Source organism: Zonotrichia albicollis, chromosome 23, assembly GCF_047830755.1.
Source record: "Zonotrichia albicollis isolate bZonAlb1 chromosome 23, bZonAlb1.hap1, whole genome shotgun sequence".
In the NCBI taxonomy this organism is placed as follows: Eukaryota; Metazoa; Chordata; class Aves; order Passeriformes; family Passerellidae; genus Zonotrichia; species Zonotrichia albicollis.
Genome location: NC_133841.1, coordinates 527,075 through 550,898, shown reverse-complemented (window position 1 = coordinate 550,898; position 23,824 = coordinate 527,075). Strand labels below are relative to the sequence as shown.

Genomic DNA, 23,824 nt, shown 5'->3' with positions numbered 1-23,824 from the left:
ACGGCCCCAAAAGGACCCTGGGGCTGTTTTGGGGTTTCTCCTTTGGTTCCACCACCCCAAATCCTGACCCCAAAGAGTGGGGACCCTCCTGGCACCTGCTCCTTGTCTGGTTTGTGATGAGAAACCAAAAAAAAAAAGGAATTTTTTCCTTTATTTCTCAGAAAACAGGGGCCCAAAACACCCGTGAGCAGCTCTGGGTTCCCAGGAGTATTTCCATGTGGAAATTTCCAAATTTCCAGTTTTTCCATCTTTTCCCCATCCCAGGCAATTGTTTTCCCAGCCCAACCTCTTTTCCATGCAGAAAATGGGGAAAATTTCATCCCAGAGCATCACCTTTTTCTCCCCCCATGGGAAATTTTGGGTGAAAACGCAGAGAAATCCCAATTTTGGGGGTCAGAACAGCCCCGGGGTGAGCTCGGGGAGGAAATTTCAGCTGGGAATTCCAGATGGAGCTCAGCTTTTCCCACCTGGAATTTTTGGGATCGCCTGGGAACGATCCCCAGGATCTGCTGGGGTTTAAAAGGAGGAGGAGCCCAAACCCCAAAGGTTCCTCCTCCTCCTCCTCTTCCTCCTCCTCCTCCTCGTTTTTGGGGTGTCCCCGCCCTCGTGGCTTCCTCCTCATCGCCCCACAGCGATCGCGGCGCCGTGGGAAGGGATCCCAAAGATCCCAAGGATCCCAAAGATCCCAAGGATCCCAAGGATCCCAAAGATCCCAAAGATCCCGTGGATCCCAAGGATCCCGTGGGTGCCATGGATGCCCCGATCCCACAGGAGATCCAGCGGCTCCTGGAAGGTACCGGATCCCCCTCCTGCCCCATAGGGGAATCCTGCTCTGCCGTGGGGCTGGGAAGGGTTTGGGGGGATTTTCTGGGGTGCTTTGGGGTCCCTCGGGTGTTGTGGGGCCTCCCTGACCCCCGAGGAGAATTTGGGGCCTCCCCATCCCTGAGGAGAATCTGGGAATTGTGGGGTGTCCCTGTCCCCAAACCCCAAAATCTGGGGGATCTGGGGCCTCCCTGACCCCGATGAGAATTTGGGGGGCGGTGGGACCTCCCTGACCCCAAAACTGGGGGGGCTGTGGGTCCTGCACTTGGAGGGTGCTCAGGAAGCAGCCGGGACCGTTCTGGTGGTTTTGGGGTTTCAGCTCTCATTTCCTGCTGCAGCCGCGCTGTGCTCATCCCTCTGTAAAACACCTTAAAAATCATCCCTTCGTAAAACACCCCAAAACTTCATCCTTCCGTAAAACACCCCAAAAATCATCCCTCCGTAAAACACCCCAAAACTTCATCCCTCCGTAAAACACCTTAAAAATCATCCCTTCGTAAAACACCCCAAAACTTCATCCCTCTGCCACCAAAACACCCCAAAACTTCATCCCTCCGTAAAACACCCCAAAACTTCATCCCTCTGCTTCCAAAACACCCCAAAACTTCATCCTTCTTCTCCAAAACACCCCAAAAATCATCCCTCCGTAAAGCACCCCAAAACTTCATCCTTCCCCAAAACACCTTAAAAATCATCCCTCCGTAAAACACCCCAAACTTCATCCCTCCGTAAAACACCCCAAAACTTCATCCCTCTGCCACCAAAACACCCCAAAACTTCATCCCTCCATAAAACACCCCAAAACTTCATCCCTCCCAAAACACCCCAAAAATCATCCCTCCGTAAAACACCCCAAAACTTCATCCTTCCTCTCCAAAACACCCCAAAAATCATCCCTCCGTAAAACACCCCAAAACTTCATCCCTCTGTAAAACACCCCAAAAATCATCCCTCCCTAAAACACCCCAAAAATCATCCCTCCATAAAGCACCCCAAAAATCATCCCTCCCTAAAACACCCCAAAAATCATCCCTCCCAAAACACCCCAAAACTTCATCCCTCCGTAAAACACCCCAAAAATCATCCCTCCCTAAAACACCCCAAAGCTTCATCCCTCTGCCACCAAAACTTCATCCCTCCCAAAACACCCCAAAACTTCATCCCTCCCCAAAACACCCCAAAACTTCATCCTTCCTCCCCAAAACACCCCAAAACTTCATCCCTCCGTAAAACACCCCAAAACTTCATCCCTCCCAAAACACCCCAAAACTTCATCCCTCCCCAAAACACCCCAAAACTTCATCCCTCCGTAAAACACCCAAAACTTCATCCTTCCTCTCCAAAACACCCCAAAAATCATCCCTCCCCAAAACACCCCAAAGCTTCATCCCTCTGCCTCCAAAACATCCCAAAACTTCATCCCTCCCTGAAACACCCCAAAACTTCATCCTTCCTCCCCAAAACACCCCAAAACTTCATCCTTCCTCCCCAAAACACCCCAAAACTTCATCCTTCCTCTCCAAAACACCCCAAAAATCATCCCTCCGAAAACACCCCAAAACTTCATCCTTCCATAAAACACCCCAAAACTTCATCTCTCCCTGAAACACCCCAAAACTTCATCCCTCCCTGAAACACCCCTTTCCCATTCCCATTTTCCTATTTCCCTTTCCCATTCCCAGTTTTCCTGAACCCATTCCCACATTTCCCATTTCCCCCTTTCCCATTCCCACATTTCCTGAACCCTTTCCCATTCCCATATTTCCCGATGTTCCCATTCCCATATTTCCCGATCCCTTTCCCATTTTCCCATTTTCCCATTTTTCCCCTTTTTCCCATTTTCCCATTTTTTCCCATTTTCCCATTTTCCCCATTTTCCCCATTTTCCCATTTCCCCATTTTCCCATTTCCCCATTTTCCCCATTTTCCCATTTTCCCATTTTCCATTTTTCCCTATTTCCCTATTTCCCCATTTTCCCATTTTCCCATTTTTCCCCATTTTCCCATTTTTCCCCATTTTCCCATTTCCCCATTTTCCCATTTTTCCCCATTTTCCCATTTTCCCATTTTCCCCATTTCCCCATTTCCCCATTTTCCCATTTCCCCATTTCCCCATTTCCCCCATTTCCCCCATTTTCCCATTTTTCCCCATTTCCCCCATTTTTCCCCATTTCCCCATTTTCCCATTTTTCCCATTTTCCCCATTCCCCCATTTTTCCCATTTTTCCCATTTTTCCCGATTTCCCACGTTTCCCATCCCATTTCCAGAGGCCGAGGGTTACCTGTGCCAGGTGTTGCGGGAGGAGCCGCTCAGCGCCCGCGGGCGGGACCAGGGCGCCGCCATCCTGCGCTCCCTCCAGCGCCTCCGCGCCAGGTGGGTTATCCCGGATTTCCCGGAATTCCGGAACATTCCGGGCACCCCTCCCGCTGCAGGAATCCCCCCGCGGTTTGGAATTGTGGGGGCGTCCCAGGCTCGGGATAACGGGAGGATTCTGGGGAGCTGTTGTTGTGTTTTGGGTGGATTCTCTCTGGTTTAGGATGGGGATTTTTCCCTCTTTTTTAAAGGAAGGAATTCTGGAATATTCTTGATTTATTCCCTGTTTTCAGGGTGGGGATTTTTCCCCTCTTTTTTAAGGAAGGAATTCTGGAATATTCTTGATTTATTCCCTGTTTTCAGGGTGGGGATTTCCCCCTCTTTTTTAAGGAAGGAATTCTGGAATATTCTTGATTTATTCCCTGTTTTCAGGGTGGGGATTTTTCCCCTCTTTTTATAAGGAAGGAATTCTGGAATATTCTTGATTTATTCCCTGTTTTCAGGGTGGGAATTTTCCCCTCTTTTTATAAGGAAGGAATTCTGGAATATTCTTGATTTATTCCCTGTTTTCAGGGTGGGGATTTCCCCCTCCTTTTTTAAGGAAGGAATTCTGGAATATTCGTGATTTATTCCCTGTTTTCAGGGTGGGGATTTTTCCCTCTTTTTTTAAGGAAGGAGTTCTGGGATGTTCTTGATTTATTCCTTCATTTCAGGAATTTCCCCCACTTTTTTTAAGGAAGGAGTTCTGGGATATTCCTGATTTATTCCTTCATTTCAGGAATTTCCCCCCATTTTTTAAAGGAAGGAGCTCTGGGATATTCCTGATTTATTCTACAATTTCAGGATGGGGATTTCCCCCTCTTTTAACAAGGAAGGAATTCTGGGATATTCCTAATTTATTCTACAGTTTCAGGATTTTCCCCTCTTTTTATTTTTATAAGGAAGAAGTTCTGGGATATCCCTGATTTATTCCCTATTTTCAGGAATTTCCCCCTATTTTTTAAAGGAAGGAGCTCTGGGATATTTCTGATTTATTCCTTATTTCCAGGATGGGAATTTTCCTCTTTTTACAAGGAAGGAATTCTGGGATATTCCTAATTTATTCTACAATTTCAGGATTTTCCCCCACTTTTTTAAGGAAGAAGTTCTGGGATATTCCTGATTTATTCTACAATTTCAGGATTTTTCCCTCTTTTTATTTTTATAAGGAAGAAGTTCTGGGATATCCCTGATTTATTCCCTATTTTCAGGAATTTCCCCCCATTTTTTAAAGGAAGGAGTTCTGGAATATTCGTGATTTATTCCCTGTTTTCAGGGTGGGGATTTCCCCCTCTTTTTATAAGGAAGGAATTCTGGAATATTCTTGATTTATTCCCTGTTTTCAGGGTGGGGATTTTCCCCTCTTTTTATAAGGAAGGAGTTCTGGGATATTTCTGATTTATTCCTTATTTCCAGGATGGGAATTTTCCTCTTTTTACAAGGAAGGAATTCTGGGATATTCCTGATTTATTCTACAATTTCAGGATTTTTCCCTCTTTTTATTTTTATAAGGAAGAAGTTCTGGGATATCCCTGATTTATTCCCTATTTTCAGGAATTTCCCCCCATTTTTTAAAGGAAGGAGTTCTGGGATATTCCTGATTTATTCCCTATTTTCAGGAATTTCCCCCCATTTATTAAAGGAAGGAATTTTCAGATATTTCTGATTTATTCCCTAATTTCAGGATGGGGATTTTTCCCCCTTTTTTAAGGAAGGAATTCTCGGATATTCCTGATTCATCCTGGATGGGGATTTTCTCCCCTCTTTCTCTTTTAAGGAAGGATTTTCTCATATTAATCCAAATTAAATTAATCCCATTTTCACCCCCTTTTATCCCCGAGCTCGCTCCCACCACTAATTCCATTTGGAGCCTTCTGGGTTGTTCCTTTCCGGAATTTTCCAGCCTTTCCCGGCCCGGCTGATGGAATTATCCCAATTTTCCCATCCATTTCCTCCTGGATCCATCATTAACCTGAAACCTGAGAGCCTCAGCTGAGCTGGAAAATGAATTTAAATCCGTTTCCTCCCCTAATGGGGAATTCCCAATCCCATTTTCCTGGCTCCCAGGTTGTTTTTTTTTCTCCCCTCTTGGAAATCTTGTCCGTCATCGGTTTTTAAATAAAAATATTTATTTTCCCAGACATTCAAATCCTGGCTCCAAAGGTTCCGTTCCATCCCATCCCTTGGGAATATTTAATTAATTAATGAGGGAAAACGGGGAATTTGATTGGAAGCTACCTGGGTTTTATGGATCCGGGTCAGTGGGTTTGGATTTTGGGATTTTCCAGCCGCTCAAATCCCATTGAACCCAAATTTTTGCATTTTTGGGGTGTTGCAGGCCCAAAAATCCAAGTATATATTGGAAAATTGGGAAAAATAGGATTTGGGATGAAGTTTTCTGCAGGAAGGGGTGGGGCAAACACCAAATTTAGGGGAAATGTTGGGAAAAGGGAGAAATTCTGGGGAGGAACTCACTGGAAATCCAAAGGCTCCCAAAATCCGGCGTTTCTGGGATTTATCCAAGGTTTCTGTTGGCAGAGGCAGAAATGAGCTCGTGACTCTTCCACATTCCCAAAAATCCTCTCCTCCCCCCATCCCTAATTCCATTTTATCCCAAATTTTCCTTCCCAGAGTAAAAATGATCCAACCATGGAATTAAAACCAAATCCTTGAGCTGAAATCGGATTTTTTTTTTTTTTTTGCTGGTTTTTCATCCTAAAAAAATGAGAAAAAAGCAGGAAAATCCAAGGTTTTTTTTGGCCTTTTCCATCTGCCTCCCCGGAGCTGCTCCGGCAGGGAACGGAACTCAATTTTCCCATTTTTTTTTAGGCCATTTCCTGGGATTAAAAATGACAGAGGTCGGGAACAAAGCCCCGGTGCTTTCACGGAGCGGGAATTGCGAGTGACAGAAAATCATTCAGGAAATGTTGGCGCTAAAACGTGGCCGGGAAAAGCTCCTGAGGCAAAAATTCCCGGAAAAAAAAAAAATAATAATAAAAGGGATTTTTGCTGCTCTTCTTTGTCCAGGAGGCAGAAATATCCCAATTTTTGGGAATGCTGGGTTTTTGGGATTGTGGGAACGCAGGGATCTCTTAGAGCTGATGTTTTTCTGCTTAAATGTTGGAGAATTTGGATTTTCCATGGATATGTTGGGATTTAAGGATAAAAAAAATACGGGAATAAAAAGCTGGAACTGCTTTCCCAGCTGCCCTCGTGTGGGGCTGGGTTTTGGGGATTTGGGGATAAAATGGAGCAGCCACAGGATGGAGAAAAAATTCCTTGAGGAATTCGGGAACCAGGCCCAAAAGCATCCTGAAAAATTCCCAATTTTTTCCTCTTTCCAACCCAATATCCCGGGAAATTTTCTCCCAGCCACCAAAGCTCACCTTGGAACGGGCACTTTGTGCTTTATTCCCAACCCTCAGTGGGATTCCCAAATTTCCTGGCTCCGTTTCAGGATTAAAATGATTCCCAAGATTTGCCTGAAAGGGGAGAGAGGAAAGAATCCTGATTTTTCATATTAAATCCTTTTTTATTTTTATTTTTATTTTTGGGAATGGGCAGAGCTTGGATTACCCTCCACTTGCAGGGAATGGGCTCAGTGAAAATCCTGGAATATTTTGGGCTTGGAAGTGACTTTTAAAGGATTTGAGGGGAAAAAGGTGGCAGGAATTTTTGTGTTTGGAGAAGGATCGGTTCCAAGGGATGGAAATCTGTGGAATTAGGGTTGGGAAGGGCCTTAAATCCCATCCCAATTCCTCCTGGAATTCCCTGTTTTTCCCATTCCCTGCATTCCCAGATTCTCCCATCCATCCCCATTTATTCCGACTGGAATGATCCTTGATGAAAATCTGGGATTTTACGGCTCTTTTTCCCTTTGGTTTTTCAGGTACCACCCGGAATTCCCATCCCGAGGTGAGTCCAGCTGGGAAGGGTTGGACTGGCGGTCGTTCCGTGGGCCAAATTCCCAGGAAAAAGGGTTTTCATGGATGTGGGGGCAGTTCCTGGAGAGGGAAAACTCCACAGCAGGGATCCCATCCCAGAGAGCAAATCCCACCATTTCTGTGCCTCTGGCATTGATTCCCTGGGAAGTTTTCCAGAAACCCCAGGAATTTTGGGAATGGTTGGGATCCATGGGGATCTCCTGGAGTTCCACCGAGGTGGGAGCTACTGGAATAAAATCCCTTCCGGGCATTTCAACCCATCCAATCCTTTATTCTGGGAATAAATCCCTTCCTGGCACTCCAGTCTACCCAATCCTTTACTCTGGGAATTAAATCCATTCCCAGTATTCCAATCCATCCAATCCTTTATCCAGGAATAAAATCCCTTTCCAGAATCCCAACTCCTCCAATCCTTTATCCAGGAATAAATCCCTTTCTGCCATTCCAGTCTATCCAATCTTTTCCTTCAGGAATTAAACCCATTCCCAGAATTCCAACTCCTCCAATCCTTTATTCCAGGAATAAATCCCTTTCCAGCATTCCAGCTCCTCCAATCCTTTATTCCAGGAATAAAATCCCTTTCCCGAATTCCAGCTCCTCCAGTCCTTTATTCCAGGAATAAAATCCCTTTCCCGAATTCCAGCTCCTCCAATCCTTTATTCCAGGAATAAATCCCTTCCCAGCACTCCAACTCCTTCAATCCTTTATCCAGGAATTAAACCCATTCCCAGCATTCCGACTCCTCCAATCCTTTATTCCAGGAATAAAATCCCTTTCCCAAATTCCAACTCCTCCAATCCTTTATCCAGGAATTAAACCCATTCCCAGCATTCCGACTCCTCCAATCCTTTATTCCAGGAATAAAATCCCTTCCTGCCATTCCGGCTCTTCCCATCCCTCCTTTGCCCAGGACGAATTCCAGCGCTTCCCTCCTGGCTCAGGGCTCGTTTCCAGCCCCTCCTGGCCTCGCAATTCCCGCCGGGAGCGGCGTTATCCCGTTCCAATCAGAGCCTCGGAGCTTTAATTGCTTCCCGAGCATTGTTTTCCCCGTGAATCCAGCAGCTGGCTCCCTTTGGAAAAGTCCAACGGACAGCTGGGCGGAAAATTAACAAAAAAATGGGAGGGAGGGAAGATCCGAGCGCATCAAAGGCTCCAAATGAGGTTTTTAAATTGGGAAAGTTCATGGAATTTCAGGGGTGGAGGAGGAGGGAGCCTTTTGTTGCTTGGAATATTCTTTGGATGGAGTCGGAAGCTGAAGGAAAAGTGGGAAATTCGGGATGTGGGAGCAAGCAGGGATTTGGAATTCCTGCTGTGTCCGGTGGGAATTTTAGTGGGAATGAGACCTTGGAGTGCTCAGGGAATGCCCGGCCAGGTATCCCATGGAAAATTGGGAAAACGGGAAATTCCAGGGCCACATTTTCCATCTTTGAGGGTTTGCAAGGAGAGGTTACGGAGTCACTCCTGAGCGTCCAAAAATCAGGGAACCAGGGAATGGTTTGGGTTGGAAGGAGCTTTTGGAAAGCGATGACTTTCCTCTTTATTCTGTAAAATGAATAAACCCAGATTTATTCGCACAGAGCTGATGACGCCGCTTTTATTTTTCCGTCCAAAATTCATCCCATATGGTTTTCCCTGAACTGCTGAACAGCAGAATTCCTTCCTTAAAATATTCAGAAGTAGTCAAAACATTCAGGAGAGAGAGGACGGCTCTTCCATTTTGATGAAAATTGAGTCTCAAAAATGAACTCCTCTTGTCCCAGCTCTGTGCCTCAACCCCAGAAAATTCCCGCCTCCTGGAGTCAGGAATAATCAATGGAAATGGAATTAATCATGATTTAAAAATGGGGAGCATTGTTAATTAAAAGGATTCATTAACAAAGAGAAAATCAGAGTAGGCCCTCAGGCCTCAGTAGGCCTCAGTAGGCCTCAGTAGGCCTCAGTAGGCCTTGCCTGGTAATAGGCCTGGTTTAGGTGATATTTTTATAAATTTTTGGTCTCATTTTTTGGTGTAACTTTTTTGGGATCATTTAGTCTTCCTTTTATCCATTTTCTGATCCCTTTTTCACTCTGCCTCGGAACAAAACTCCATTCTGCTGGAGTCGCTGCCCAGCCGCCGCCACGTCCATCCCTGTCCCCTCCCTTCAGGAAAAATCCCAAAATAAACCCAAAAAAATCCCAAAAAATCCCAAACCCAGATCTTTGAAACCCTTTTTCCTCTAAAACCCCAAATCCATGGAGTTTCAGCTGCCTGGCAGCCGGAACCTCACGTTTCCCCAACCCTCTCCCCCTGCCGCCTTTTTGCTCCGTGTAGTTATGACAAGGCCAAGTAGCAAATCATTAAAACAACCAAAAAAAACCCCCAAAATTCCCTTTTTTTGCTGCAAAGATCCCCTTTGAAGCCGAGCCGGAGTGTCCGGGAATTAATGGAGTGCTGGGTGATTTTAGGAAGTTTTATTTATAAAAAGCCCTTTTTGCCTCATGCCGGGAGGCTCCGGCTCTGCTGAGCTGGGCTCAGGCTCCCAAACCCGGCTCAGATTTATGAAGTGTTTGGGGAAAAGCAGGAAAAAACCTTCGGGATTGACGAGATTTGGAAGGAGTTGCTCAAATCTCCGGCCCTGCAATTCCCCCGTTTATAAACACCGAAACTCCGGCCCGGGAGATGTCAAAACACGGGCGAGATGGAAAAAAACACAAAATTATTTTTAGAATTATATATATTAGATATATTCTTTATTCTATATTCTATGTCATATAGATATATATTCAAATTATATGTAAATGTATATTTTATGTATAATAAAACATATATATTTTATAAATATATAATATAGTGTATATATTTTGTATATTGTATAGATATCTATATATATTCTCTATATATTCTATATATATATACTTATTTATTTCATGTAGAATTATTTATTAATTATTGCCCCCTCTCTGGAATTATTAATTAATTATTAGCCTGGAATTCTGCCTAATTACTAATTAATCATTTCCCAGTTGCACTTGGAGTTTTATGGAATTACTAATTAATTATTGCCCAGTTTTGCTGGCAATTCTGCCTAATTATTAATTAGTTATTGCTTCACTTGGAGTTTTATAGAGTTATTAATTATTACCCGTTCTGTAGAATTATTTTGGTAGGAGGTCTTGTGAAGGCCCCAAGTTTGGGAGGAGCAGCACTTAATTAATTAATTAATTAATTAATTATCCTCACCTGAGATTCTTCCCAATGGAAAAAGCCCCTCCTGCTTCCCAAAAATCAGGCAATATTATTAATAATTTCCAGATTATTCACCATTTTTTATATCCAGGAATAATTTAACCCCTGAGCTGCTGAATTTCCTTTGAGATTATTCTCCCCATCCCAAAACTTCAGCTTTTCCTGTTCATTCCCCACAAACTCTGACCCACTGCAGGATTGCCAAAATTGGAATATTTCAAATTATTTCCCCCTCTCCATGAGCCCAAAATCTGCTGCTTTTCCCTCCCCATCCTTTCCCAGGGTTATTCCTTTCAGGTCTTGGGTATTCCCAAGAAATTCCACGGTTTTATCCTTCCCTGGGATGATTCCTCACTAGTTTTGGATATTCCCAAGGAATTCCATGTTTTTATCCTTTCCTGGGTTTATTCCTCACAGGTTTTGGATATTCCCAAGAAATTCCACGGTTTTATCCTTTCCTGGGTTTATTCCTCGCAGGTTTTGGATATTCCCAAGAAATTCCATGGTTTTATCCTTTCCTGGGTTTATTCCTCGCAGGTTTTGGATATTCCCAAGAAATTCCATGGTTTTATCCTTCCCTGGGGTTATTCTTTGCAGGTTTTGGATATTCCCAAGAAAATCCTGATTTTTTTCTCCCCATCCTTCCCTGGGATTATTCTTTGCTGGTTTTGGATATTCCCAAGAAATTCCATGGTTTTATCCTTTCCTGGGATGATTCCTCACAGGTTTTGGATATTCCCAAGAAATTCCATGGTTTTATCCTTTCCTGGGTTTATTCCTCACAGGTTTTGGATATTCCCAAGGAATTCCATGGTTTTATCCTTTCCTGGGTTTATTCCTCACAGGTTTTGGATATTTCCAAGAAATTCCTGATTTTTTCCTCCCCATCCTTCCCTGGGATTACTCTTCGCTGGTTTTGGATATTCCCAAGAAATTCCATGTTTTTATCCTTTCCTGGGTTTATTCCTCACAGGTTTTGGATATTCCCAAGGAATTCCATGGTTTTATCCTTTCCTGGGTTTATTCCTCACAGGTTTTGGATATTCCCAAGAAATTCCATGGTTTTATCCTTTCCTGGGGTTATTCCTCACAGGTTTTGGATATTCCCAAGAAATTCCATGGTTTTATCCTTCCCTGGGATGATTCCTCACAGGGTTTTGGATATTCCCAAGAAATTCCATGTTTTTATCCTTTCCTGGGTTTATTCCTCGCAGGTTTTGGATATTCCCAAGGAATTCCATGGTTTTATCCTTTCCTGGGTTTATTCATTTCAGGTTTTGGATATTCCCAAGGAATTCCATGGTTTTATCCTTTCATGGGGTTATTCCTCACAGGTTTTGGATATTCCCAAGAAATTCCTGATTTTTTCCTCCCCATCCTTCCCTGGGATGATTCCTCACAGGTTTTGGATATTCCCAAGGAATTCCACGGTTTTATCCTTTCCCAGGATTATTCCTTTCAGGTTTTGGATATTCCCAAGAAATTCCACGGTTTTATCCTTCCCTGGGTTTATTCCTCACAGGTTTTGGATATTCCCAAGGAATTCCATGCTTTTCCCGTGCCTGGGGGAGGGGATGGCAGCGAAATTCCAGCGGCGCATTCCCGGTGCCGCTGCCTTGCAGCCCGACCTGCTGGGCGCTGGCAATCACTGCAAGCTCCATCCCAAAAAAAAAAAAAAATCCCCAAAAAGCCTCGATCCCAGAGAATTTTCCCTTTTCTTGGCATTTTTAGATGCCAGGAATTCGCTTTATTATGTGTAATTAACAAAAAACCCCATAAAAATGGGAACGGGGAGGCTTGGAGCAGATTCCATGTTCAGCTGCTCTGGGCAGAAATTTGGGAATTTTGGGAATTTTGGGAAATTTGGGAAATTCAGGAAGTCGGCTCCTTACGGATGTGGGGAGGAATTTCTGGGATTTCTGGGTGGGATCGCATCCCAAAAAAACAAAAGGTGATGGAGCGATTTGGGATTACGTGGGATTTTTGGGGGATGATTGTGGTGGGGTAAACTGGGGAGAGATGGAATGGAAAAAAAGGGTTTGAAGGCAAAAATCTTCTACTTTAAGGTAAAATAATTGGATTTTAATGTAAAAAATTGGGGATTTCACTTCCGTTCCTCATAAAATCCCACCCGGAGCTCTCCTGGCATTGAGTTTTCCTGGGATTTAAGAGAAGTTTAATGAAGCTCCGGGCACCTGATCAAGCCAAGGAAATTTAATTGCCATTCCCATAAAAAGCTGCGGGAAATGAAGGGTTTTTCCTGCCATCCATGGAAATTGTTTGTTTTTTCCTGGGATTCATTAATTCCCTTTTTTTTTACCCCTCCACGGGAAGCAGCAAATCAGGATTTTTTAATGGAAAAATTGGGAGAAATCCTCGGGATGCCAATCCAAATGGAAAAACGACGGGATTGGGTTTTTACAGAGCAAGGGCTGTGGGGGTTTGGGTCGTTCCTGAAGGAATATTCCGGAATATTCTGGAATATTCTGGAATATTCCCAGTGTTGAGAAGCAGCTCTGTTCCCATGGATTCGAGCAGTGCTTGAAACCACCCCTAAAAACGGGAATTATTAATGTTGGATCATTTTATAGCTCAGCTTTATTTGGGTGGATTTTGGGAATTCCCAGTTGCCCATCCTGAAACTCCCCCCGAGTTTATGGCAATGAAACTCCTGGATATTCCACATTTGGGAATTTTCTGGATCTGTGCCTGATCCCGCTGGGAATTTTCCCAATTGGAGCCTTGCTCCTGTTCCCAAGTGTCCCAAGGAACCTCTGGAAAAGTGGGAATTTTTTGTTTTATTTTTTTTTCTCATTATCCCCCAAAAATCCCACACCTGGACCTGAAGGAATTCCTTATCTCCTGAAGGAATATTCTGGAATATTCCAGAATATTCCCAGTGTGAAGCAGCTCTGTTGCCGTGGATTTGAGCAGCGCTTGGAACCTGCCCTAAAAATGGGAATTATTGATGTTGGATCATTTTATGATCCCACTTATTTTTTTTAAATTATTCCCATTTTTTTCCCCCTAAAAATGGGAATTATTGATGCTGGATCATTTTATGATCCTACTTATTTTTTTTAAATTATTCCCATTTTTTCCCCCTAAAAATGGGAATTATTGATGCTGGATCATTTTATGATCCTACTTCTTTTTTTTAAATTATTCCCATTTTTTCCCCCTAAAAAGGGGAATTATTGATGCTGGATCATTTTATGATCCTACTTATTTTTTTTAAATTATTCCCATTTTTTTCCCCCTAAAAATGGGAATTATTGATGCTGGATCATTTTATGATCCTACTTATTTTTTTTAAATTATTCCCATTTTTTTCCCTAAAAATGGGAATTATTGATGCTGGATCACTTCATAGCCCAGCCTGGTTTGGAAAAGGCGGGAGGAGCAGCTGGAAATTCCTTTTTGGGGCTGTTTGGGGGGCGCTGAGTGAGGAGCAGCTGCCCCCGCTCCCTTATCGGCCCCGCTCCGTCCTGAACAAACATTGAATTAAACCCCTCCAAATGTCCAATTAAAAACCTTTTGATACCGAATTCAAAATCTTTTATCGCCGCCGGGTTTTTGTGGAGAGGGATCTCAGCACCTGGCACTGAGCGGCCTCTCCAGAAAATCCGAGAGCAGCGGGAAAATTCCCTGGAAAATTCAATAGGAGGGTAATTTCAGGAGCGGAAAGATCCTTTCCTCACCCTGGATTGGGTCATTTGTTTGAGGAAATCCAGGTTTTTATCTCCTTTTCCCTGTAAATTTATATAGAAAATCCATGGTTTTATCCTTTTCCCTGTAAATTTATATGGAAAATCCATGGGTTTATCCTTTTCTCTGTAAATTTATATGGAAAATCCATGGTTTTATCCTTTTCCCTGTAAAGTTTTTTAGGAAATCCATGTTTTTATCCTTTTCCTTCTCTCTTGAAGGATTTCCAAGCTTTTCTTCCCTAAAATCCCAGAAAATTCCCCATTTCAGTGGAAATCTTTGTTTGAGGAAATCCAGGTTTTTATCTCCTTTTCCCTGTGAATTTATATGGAAAATCCATGGGTTTATCCTTTTCCCTGTAAATTTATATAGAAAATCCATGGTTTTATCCTTTTCCCTGTAAATTTATATGGAAAATCCATGGTTTTATCCTTTTCCCTGTAAATTTATATGGAAAATCCATGGCTTTATCCTTTTCCCTGTAAATTTATATAGAAAATCCCTGGTTTTATCCTTTTTCCTGTAAATTTATATAGAAAAATCCATGGTTTTATCCTTTTCCTGTCTCTCTTGAAGGATTTCCAAGCTCTTCTTCCCTAAAATCCCAGGAAATTCCCCATTTCAGTGGAAATCTTTGTTTGAGGAAATCCAGGTTTTTATCTCCTTTTCCCTGTAAATTTATATGGAAAATCCATGGTTTTATCCTTTTCCCTGTAAATTTATATGGAAAATCCATGGCTTTATCCTTTTCCCTGTAAATTTATATAGAAAATCCCTGGTTTTATCCTTTTCCCTGTAAATTTATATGGAAAATCCATGGGTTTATCCTTTTCCCTGTAAATTTAAATGGAAAATCCATGGGTTTATCCTTTTCCCTGTAAATTTATATAGGAATTCCATGTTTTTATCCTTTTCCTGTCTCTCTTGAAGGATTTCCAAGCTCTTCTTCCCTAAAATCCCAGGAAATTCCCCATTTCAGTGGAAATCTTTGTTTGAGGAAATCCAGGCTTTTATCTCCTTTTCCCTGTAAATTTATATGGAAAATCCATGGTTTTATCCTTTTCCCTGTAAATTTATATAGAAAATCCATGGTTTTATCCTTTTCCCTGTAAATTTAAATGGAAAATCCATGGCTTTTATCCTTTTCCCTGTAAATTTAAATGGAAAATCCATGGCTTTTATCCTTTTCCCTGTAAATTTATATAGAAAATCCATGGGTTTATCCTTTTCCCTGTAAATTTATATGGAAAATCCATGGGTTTATCCTTTTCCCTGTAAATTTATATAGAAAATCCATGGCTTTATCCTTTTCCCTGTAAATTTATATTAAAAAATCCATGTTTTTATCCTTTATCCTGTAAAGTTTTATAGGAAATCCATGTTTTTATCCTTTTCCTGTCTCTCTTGAAGGATTTCCAAGCTCTTCTTCCCTAAAATCCCAGGAAATTCCCCATTTCAGTGGAAATCTTTGTTTGAGGAAATCCAGGTTTTTATCTCCTTTTCCCTGTAAATTTAAATGGAAAATCCATAGTTTTATCCTTTTCCCTGTAAATTTATATGGAAAATCCATGGTTTTATCCTTTTCCCTGTAAATTTATATGGAAAATCCATGGTTTTATCCTTTTCCCTGTAAATTTATATAGAAAAACCCTGGGTTTATCCTTTTCCCTGTAAATTTAAATGGAAAATCCATGGTTTTGTCCTTTTCCCTGTAAATTTATATTTTAAAAATCCATGTATTTATCCTTTTCCCTGTAAATTTATATTAAAAAATCCATGTTTTTATCCTTTATCCTGTAAAGTTTTATAGGAAATCCATGGTTTTATCCTTTTCCCTGTAAATTTATATAAAAAAATCCATGGTTTTATCTACTTTTCCCTGTAAATTTATATTAAAAAATCCATGGTTTTATCCTTTTCCCTGTAAATTTATATAAAAAAATCCACGTTTTTATCCTTTTCCCTGTAAAGTTTTTTAGGAAATCCATGTTTTTATCCTTTTCCTGTCTCTCTTGAAGGATTTCCGAGCTTTTCTTCCCTAAATTCCCAGGAAATTCCCCATTTCAGTGGAAATCTTTGTTTGAGGAAATCCAGGTTTTTATCTCCTTTTCCCTGTAAATTTATATGGAAAATCCATAGTTTTATCCTTTTCCCTGTAAATTTATATGGAAAATCCATGTTTTTATCCTTTTCCCTGTAAATTTATATGGAAAATCCATGGTTTTATCCTTTTCCCTGTAAATTTATATAGAAAATCCATGTTTTTATCCTTTGTCCTGTAAAGTTTTATAGGAAATCCATGCTTTTATCCTTCTTCCCTCTTTCCTGAAGGATTTCCAAGCCAAAATCCCAGGAAATTCCCCATTTTTAGTGGAAATCTTTATTTTTCACCTGGATTTCTGGCGAGGTCACGACCTGAGGACAGGGACAAGGATTTGGGTTTGCCTCTGGAATTTTGGCATCCCCAGGTTTTTCCAGCAGGAATTCCCTGACCCCAAAACCCCAGAAACCCCACAAAAATCAGTTTGGATTTTGGAGGGAACCGGAAGGAAGTGGGAATATTTGGAGGTAGGAATTCCTAAATTCCCCAAATTTTCCCCAAATTCAGCCTCTCCTGGTCGCTCCCATCCAGGAGGGGACGAGCACGACGGACACGACGGCTCCGAGGAAAATCCCAGCTGGAATTTCGGCCCTTCCCGGGTTCCTCCGGCCTCGCTCCCCACAGAATTCCCGGACGAGGGTGAGTCGCTGATTTTCTGGGAAATTTGGAAAATCGGAATGCTGGAATGTCGCTGAAGTTCCTTGGAATTCTTGGGATTTTTATCTTCTGGGGAAGATCAAAGATAATCCCGGAATCCATTTGGGTTTTCCACGCATCCATCCCAGAATTCGGGAGGGGATTTTGGGGTTTTTTAGCGCTTCATCCATTCCCACTAAATGCAAAAATCCTGGATAATGTTCCTGAAATAATATTCCTGAAATAATATTCCTGAAATTCCAGCTATTCCTTGCTGCTGGTTTCTTTGGGATTGACTCTGTGGCTTTTCCCACCTTCCCGAATTCCCAACTTTCCTAAATCCTGGTTTTCATGGGGACAGGCTGGATTTGGGACGGCATCTCCCAAAAAATCCTGGAATTTCACTGGAACAGGTTGGATTTGGGATGGCGTTTCCCAAAAAATTCTGGAATTTCACTGGAACAGGTTGGATTTCGGATGGTGTCTCCCAAAAAACCCGGGAATTTCATGGGAGAAGGTTGGATTTGGGATGTGCTGCCCAAAAATCCTGGGAATTTTGGAGGAGGAGGAATTTGGATTGGGGAAATTCCCTGGGATGGGATTGTCCTGGCTCGGATTCCTCCTGGGAATCGATCCCTTGGGTTATGGATCCGTCCCATTGGGTATCGATCAGTCCCTTTGGATATCTATTTATCCCATTTATATTGATCAGTCCCTTTGGATATCTATTTATCCTATTGATATTGATCAGTCCCTTTGGATATCGATTTATCCCATTTATATTGATCAAGGCCTTTGGATGTTGATTTATCCTCTTGGTTATTGATTGATCCCTTTGGATATTCCTGTTTCCTTCCAATATTGATTTGTCCTGCTCGATATGGTTTTATCCCTTTGGATATTGATCAGTCCCTTTGGGTATTGGTATTTTTCTTGGGATACTGATTGATCCCTTTGGTTATTGATCAGTCCCGTTGGATAGCGATCAATCTCTTTGGGTATTGATTGATTGATTTGGATATTGATTTATCCTATTGGATATTCATTTATCCCTTGGGATATTGATTGATCTGTTTGGATATTCCCTTATTTCTGTTGCTCGGTGAATTTTGGGGTGTTTCTGTGTGTTTTGGGGGATTTTTGGGATTGTCAGTGAATATTGGGGTATTTTTGGGGCCATCCATGGATATTTGGGGGTGTCCAGAGGTGTCACTGGATCTCGGGGGGTGTCCGTGTGTCTCGGGGGGTATTCGGGGATGCCAATGGATTTTTGGGGCTGTCAGGGAATATTTGGGGTGTCCGTGAGTCTGGGGGGGGGTCTCTCTGTGTCTCTTGGGGGCTCTTTGGGGTTGTTTGCATGATTTGGGGTTGTTTGCATGATTTGGGGTTATTTCACGATTTGGGGTTATTTGAATGATTTGGGGTTGTTTGCGTGATTTGGGGTTGTTTGCATGATTTGGGGTTGTTTGCGTGATTTGGTGTTGTTTGCATGATTTGGGGTTGTTTGAATGATTTGGGGTTGTTTGTATGATTTGGGGTTGTTTGAATGATTTGGGGTTGTTTGCACGATTTGGGGTTATTTGAATGATTTGGGGTTGTTTGCGTGATTTGGGGTTGTTTCACGATTTGGGGTTGTTTGCATGATTTGGGGTTGTTTGCATGATTTGGGGTTGTTTGAATGATTTGGGGTTGTTTGTATGATTTGGGGTTGTTTGAATGATTTGGGGTTGTTTGCATGATTTGGGGTTATTTGAATGATTTGGGGTTGTTTGCATGATTTGGGGTTATTTGAATGATTTGGGGTTATTTCACGATTTGGGGTTGTTTGCACGATTTGGGGTTGTTTGCATGATTTGGGTTTTTTCAGCGGTGCCTGCCCGTGGCTCTCGGCGTCTGTTCAGGTGGATTTGGGGTTTTTGGGATCCATCGGGGTCTATTTGGTGCATTTGGGGTCTATTTGGGGCTATTCAGTGTTTTCAGGGTCTGTTTGGGGTTATTTGATGTTGTTTGGGTTTATTTGGGGTTACTTGGTGGTTTTAGGGTCTAATTTGTGTTATGTCGATGTATTTAGGGTTTATTGGGGGCTATTTAGTATTTTTAGGGTTTATATGGGGTTATTTGGTGTATTTAGGGTTTATATGGGGTAATTTGGTGTATTTAGCGTTAATTTGGGGTTATTTGGCGTTTTCAGGGTTTATTTGGGGGTCCGGAATTCTGCAGCGCCCCCGTGTGGGGGCGGCCGGGAAAGCGCGGGGTCGGGAGCGCGCCCGGGAACGCGCATTGGGAACGGGAACGGGAACGGGAACGGGAACGGGAACGCGCATCGGGAACGGGCTTTGGGAACGGGAACGGGAACGGGAACGGGAACGGGAACGGGAACGCGCATCGGTCACGGGCTTTGGGAACGCGCCCGGCCAGGATCACGCACCGGCGCCGCTTCTGCCTCTCGTTTTTTCCCCAAATCCCATCAAAGAACCCAAACCCAGCCCCCAAATTCTCCCCCAAACCCCAAATCCCCCCACAAACACATCCCAAACAAATCCCATCCCACAAACGCATCCCAAATAAACCAATCCCACCCCGCAGACACGTCCCAGCCATCAGGACTGATTTGGGGTCGGGATTGATGATTTGGGGTCGGGATTGGTGATTTGGGCTCTGAATTGGTGATTTGGGTCGGGATTGATGATTTGGGGTTAAGATTGCTGATTTTGGCTCTGCATTGGTGATTTGGGGTCGGGATTGGTGATTTGGGTCGGGATTGATGATTTGGGGTTAAGATTGGTGATTTTGGCTCTGGATTGGTGATTTGGGTCAGGATTGATGATCTGGGGTTGGGATTGCTGATTTAGGATCGGGATTGATTTGGGGTCAGGATTGGTTTGGGGTCAGGATTGATTTGGGGTCAGGATTGATTTGGGATCAGGATTGATGATCTGGGGTTGGGATTGCTGATTTAGGATCGGGATTGATTTGGGGTCAGGACTGATTTGGGATCAGGATTGATTTGGGGTCAGGATTGATTTGGGATCAGGTTTGATTTGGGATCAGGATTGATTTGGGATCAGGATTGATGATTTAGGATTGGGATTGATTTGGGGTCAGGATTGATTTGGGATCAGGATTGATTTGGGGTCAGGATTGCTGATTTAGGATCGGGATTGATTTGGGGTCAGGATTGATTTGGGATCAGAATTGATTTGGGATCAGGATTGATTTGGGGTCAGGTTTCTCCCCTCACTGTGGCACCTGCCCAGCCAGGAACCCGTTGGATTTGCACGGATTTTTTGGGATTTTTCCTCATTTTCCTGGCCTGGATAATCCCAAGAACCTTCAGCAGCCCCAAGAGGTGCAGGAGGGAAGGACTGAGCTGGATTTAGGGAATTTTATCCTTTGGATCCCATTTATCCCCCGGATGCTGCTGTGGGCTCCGGGTGGTTCGACTCAGAAACCCCAGAATGGTTTGGGATGGGAAAAAACCCAAAAATCCCCCAAATCCAACCCCGTGCCGTGGCCAGGGATATCTCCCACCGGAGACAACCATCCCGAATCCCCCAAACACCTCCTGATTAATTAATTACTCATTCATTAATCAGTTGAAGGGAGCCGCTCCGCAGAGGATCAAAGCCATAAAACCCCAAAAGAAACCCCTGGAATTTGGGGGGAGAAAGGGGAAGTTTACTTTATCGGGGAGCTGACGGCTTTTGGGATTTTTTCCAGCGCTGATTTTCGGGCCGGGAGGCACCGGAAGCCAGGGAGGAGCAGATTTAGGGCAGGGGAAGCCCCGGCGCTCTCTGAACTCCCTCCAAAAGCGGGGAAGGGATGGGTTATTCCCGATAAACACCTGATGCATGGGCTGCCATGGGGGAGCCGCCGGCAGCCCTGAAAACCCTTTAAACCGTTCCAAACCCCCAAAAATATCCTTGGAAATGGTTCAGAACCCTTCTAAAACCCTTTACAATAATTTAAAATAGTTCAAAACTCTCTAAAACCCTTTAAACACTTCCAAACCCCCAAAAAATATCCTTGGAAATGGTTCAGAACTCTCTAAAACCCTTTAAAATAATTTAAAGTAGTTCAAAACTCTCTAAAACCCTTTAAACGCTTCCAAACCCCCCAAAAATATCCTTGGAAATGGTTCAGAACCTTTCTAAAACCCTTTAAAATAATTTAAAATAGTTCAAAACTCTCTAAAACCCTTTAAACCATTCCAAACCCCCAAAAATATCCTTGGAAATGGTTCAGAACTCTCTAAAACCCTTCAAAACCTTCAAAAGCCTTTAAAATAATTTAAAATAGTTCAAAACTCTCTAAAACCATTTAAACCCTTCCAAACCCCAAAAAAATATCCTTGGAAATGGTTCAGAACCCTTCTAAACCCCTTTAAAATAATTTAAAATAGTTCAAAACTCTCTAAAACCCTTCAAACACTTCCAAACCCCCAAAAATATCCTTGGAAATGGTTCAGAACTCTCTAAAACCCTTTAAAATAATTTAAAATAGTTCAAAACTCTCTAAAACCCTTTAAACGCTTCCAAACCCCCCAAAAATATCCTTGGAAATTGTTCAGAACTCTCTAAAACCCTTCAAAACCTCCTAAAACCCTTTAAAATAATTTAAAATAATTCAAAACTCTCTAAAACCCTTTAAACACTTCAAAACCCCCAAAAAACATCCTTGGAAATGGTTCAGAACCCTTCTAAAACCCTTCAAAACCTTCTAAAACCCTTTAAAATAATTTAAAATAGTTCAAAACTCTCTAAAACCCTTTAAACACTTCCAAACCCCAAAAAATATCCTTGGAAATGGTTCAGAACCCTTCTAAAACCCTTCAAAACCTTCTAAAACCCTTTAAAATAATTTAAAATTGTTCAAAACTCTCTAAAACCCTTTAAACCCTTCCAAAACCCAAAAAACATCCTTGAAAATGGTTCAGAACTCTCTAAAACCCTTCAAAAGCCTTTAAAAACCTTTAAAATAATTTAAAATAGTTCAAGACTCTCTAAAACCCTTTAAACACTTCCAAACCCCCAAAAAATATCCTTGGAAATTGTTCAGAACTCTCTAAACTCCTTTAAAATAGTTCAAAACTCTCTAAAATCCTTCAAAACCTTCTAAACCCCTTTAAAATCCTTTAAAATAGTTCAAAACTCTCTAAAACCCTTTAAACCCTTCCAAACCCTAAAAATTATCCTTGCAAATGATTCAAAACACTCTAAAATTCTTCAAAACCTTCTAAAACCTATTAAACCCCTTCAAACCCCTTTAAAATAGTTCAAAATTCTCTAAAATCCTTCCGAAACCTTCAAAACCCTTTCAAGCCTTTTAAAATCCTTCCAAACCCCTTTAAAATATTTAAAAATCCTTTAAAACATTTCAAAATAAATAAATTTTATTTCTTTTGGGATTTATTTTAAAACATTTCAAAATAAATCCCAAAACATTTCAAAATAAATAAATTTCCCCCTCCCCAATAAAACAAATCCAATTTTTTCTCCCCCCTTCCCATATAAACAAATCCCATTTTAATTTTCCGTCCCCTGTAAACCAAATCCCATTTTTTTTTCCCTTTTTTCCTTTCCCCTCCTCCGTGCCCTGCCCTTATCCCCCCGATATTTGCATTCCCACCTCATTTAGTCTCGGGATTAATGAGCTGTTTACCCGGCTCAGATAAAACCGGGCCTAAACCCCGGCCTAACCCCAGAGCCCCATTTATCACCCCGGCTTTTGTCTGGGGCCGTTTTTGGGGGAATTCCTCGGGAATTTCTGTCCCTCCCCAGGAAATCCCAGGATTTTCCCCAGCCTGCGGTGGATTTGTTCATTTTTAATTCATTTGTTTAATTTTTTTGAAACTCGGGTTTTTCTTCTTTTTTGTGGTTTTTTTTTGCCTCGAAGTTTTGCCCCTTCCTGAGTTTCTGCTGCAGGGAAATCGAGGTCAGTTTTGGGGATTTCTTGATGGCAATTCCTGAAAAATTCCGTTTGGTTTGAGGGGGAAAATTCCCTCGTCCCGCTCAACCTGGGAAAATCTTGGGGAAAAACCCAGGGAAAATGGAAGATTTTTAATTTTTTTGGATTAGAGTTGGGATAAATGGATCAAAAGCCCGATCCCAGCCCCATTCCCAATCCCTGACCCCGACCCTGGGAACAGCCAGGAAAAAAATCCCAGGGATGGGATCAGGGCTGGGTCAAGTTTAGGATCCGGCTTTTCCTCCCCATCCCCCTGTTCCTGCTTTTCCCTCCCTTAAAAACAGCAACAAAACCTCATTTTCCAGAGAATTTTAGGCACCATTTAAAAAAAAAAAATCCTCTAAATAATATCCCAGATTTTCTTCTTTACCCTCCTTAAAAAACAGCCACAAAAATCCCATTTTCCAGGGAGTTTTGGGCAAATTTAAAAAAATATTTTAAAATAATATGTCAGGTTTTCTGCTTTTCCCTTCCATCATCTCTTAAAAACAGCTACAAAAATCCCTTTTTCCAGGGAATTTTGGGCATCTTTTAAAAAATATATCTTTTATGTAATATCCCAGATTTTCTGCTTTTCCCCTCCACCATCCCTTAAAAACAGCCACAAAAACCCATTTTTCAGGGAATTTTGGGCACAGAGTTTTTAAAAATACTTTAAAATATTATCCCAGATTTTCTGCTTTTCCTTTCCATCTTCCTTTCCTCCAGGGAAATTTGAATTCCCTTTTTAAAAAATTATCCTCTTGGTAATATCCCAGATTTTCTGCTTTTCCTCTCCACCATCCCTTCTTCCAAGGAATTTTGGTTCTCATTTTTTCTTAAATAATATCCCAGATTTTCTGCTTTTCTCCTCCACCACTCCTTAAAAACAGCCAGAAAAATCCCCTTTTTCAGGGAATTTTGGGCATCTTTTTTTAAAATATTTTATATATAATATCCCAAATTTCCTGCTTTTTCCTTCCACTGTCCCTTAAAAAAACAGCCACAAAAATCCCTTTTTCCAGGGAATTTTAGGCATTTAAAAAACCAAAAAAATTACATATATAATATCTCTAATTTCTTTCTTT

At 42.1% G+C, this 23,824-nt stretch overlaps 1 protein-coding gene across 1 annotated transcript in view; it reads left to right on the top strand.

The window, feature by feature from the left end:
• Positions 1-674: 674 nt before the first annotated feature.
• The window catches only part of SKAP1 (src kinase associated phosphoprotein 1), a 79,335-nt gene continuing 56,185 nt past the window's right edge, over positions 675-23,824 (top strand). Inside the window, exons 1-4 of the mRNA XM_074557903.1 lie at positions 675-793; positions 3,091-3,196; positions 7,065-7,090; positions 16,686-16,793. Of these exons, the coding sequence (XP_074414004.1) occupies positions 751-793; positions 3,091-3,196; positions 7,065-7,090; positions 16,686-16,793 (283 nt within the window). The 5' untranslated portion in view covers positions 675-750. The remainder of the gene's footprint in view (positions 794-3,090; positions 3,197-7,064; positions 7,091-16,685; positions 16,794-23,824) is intronic.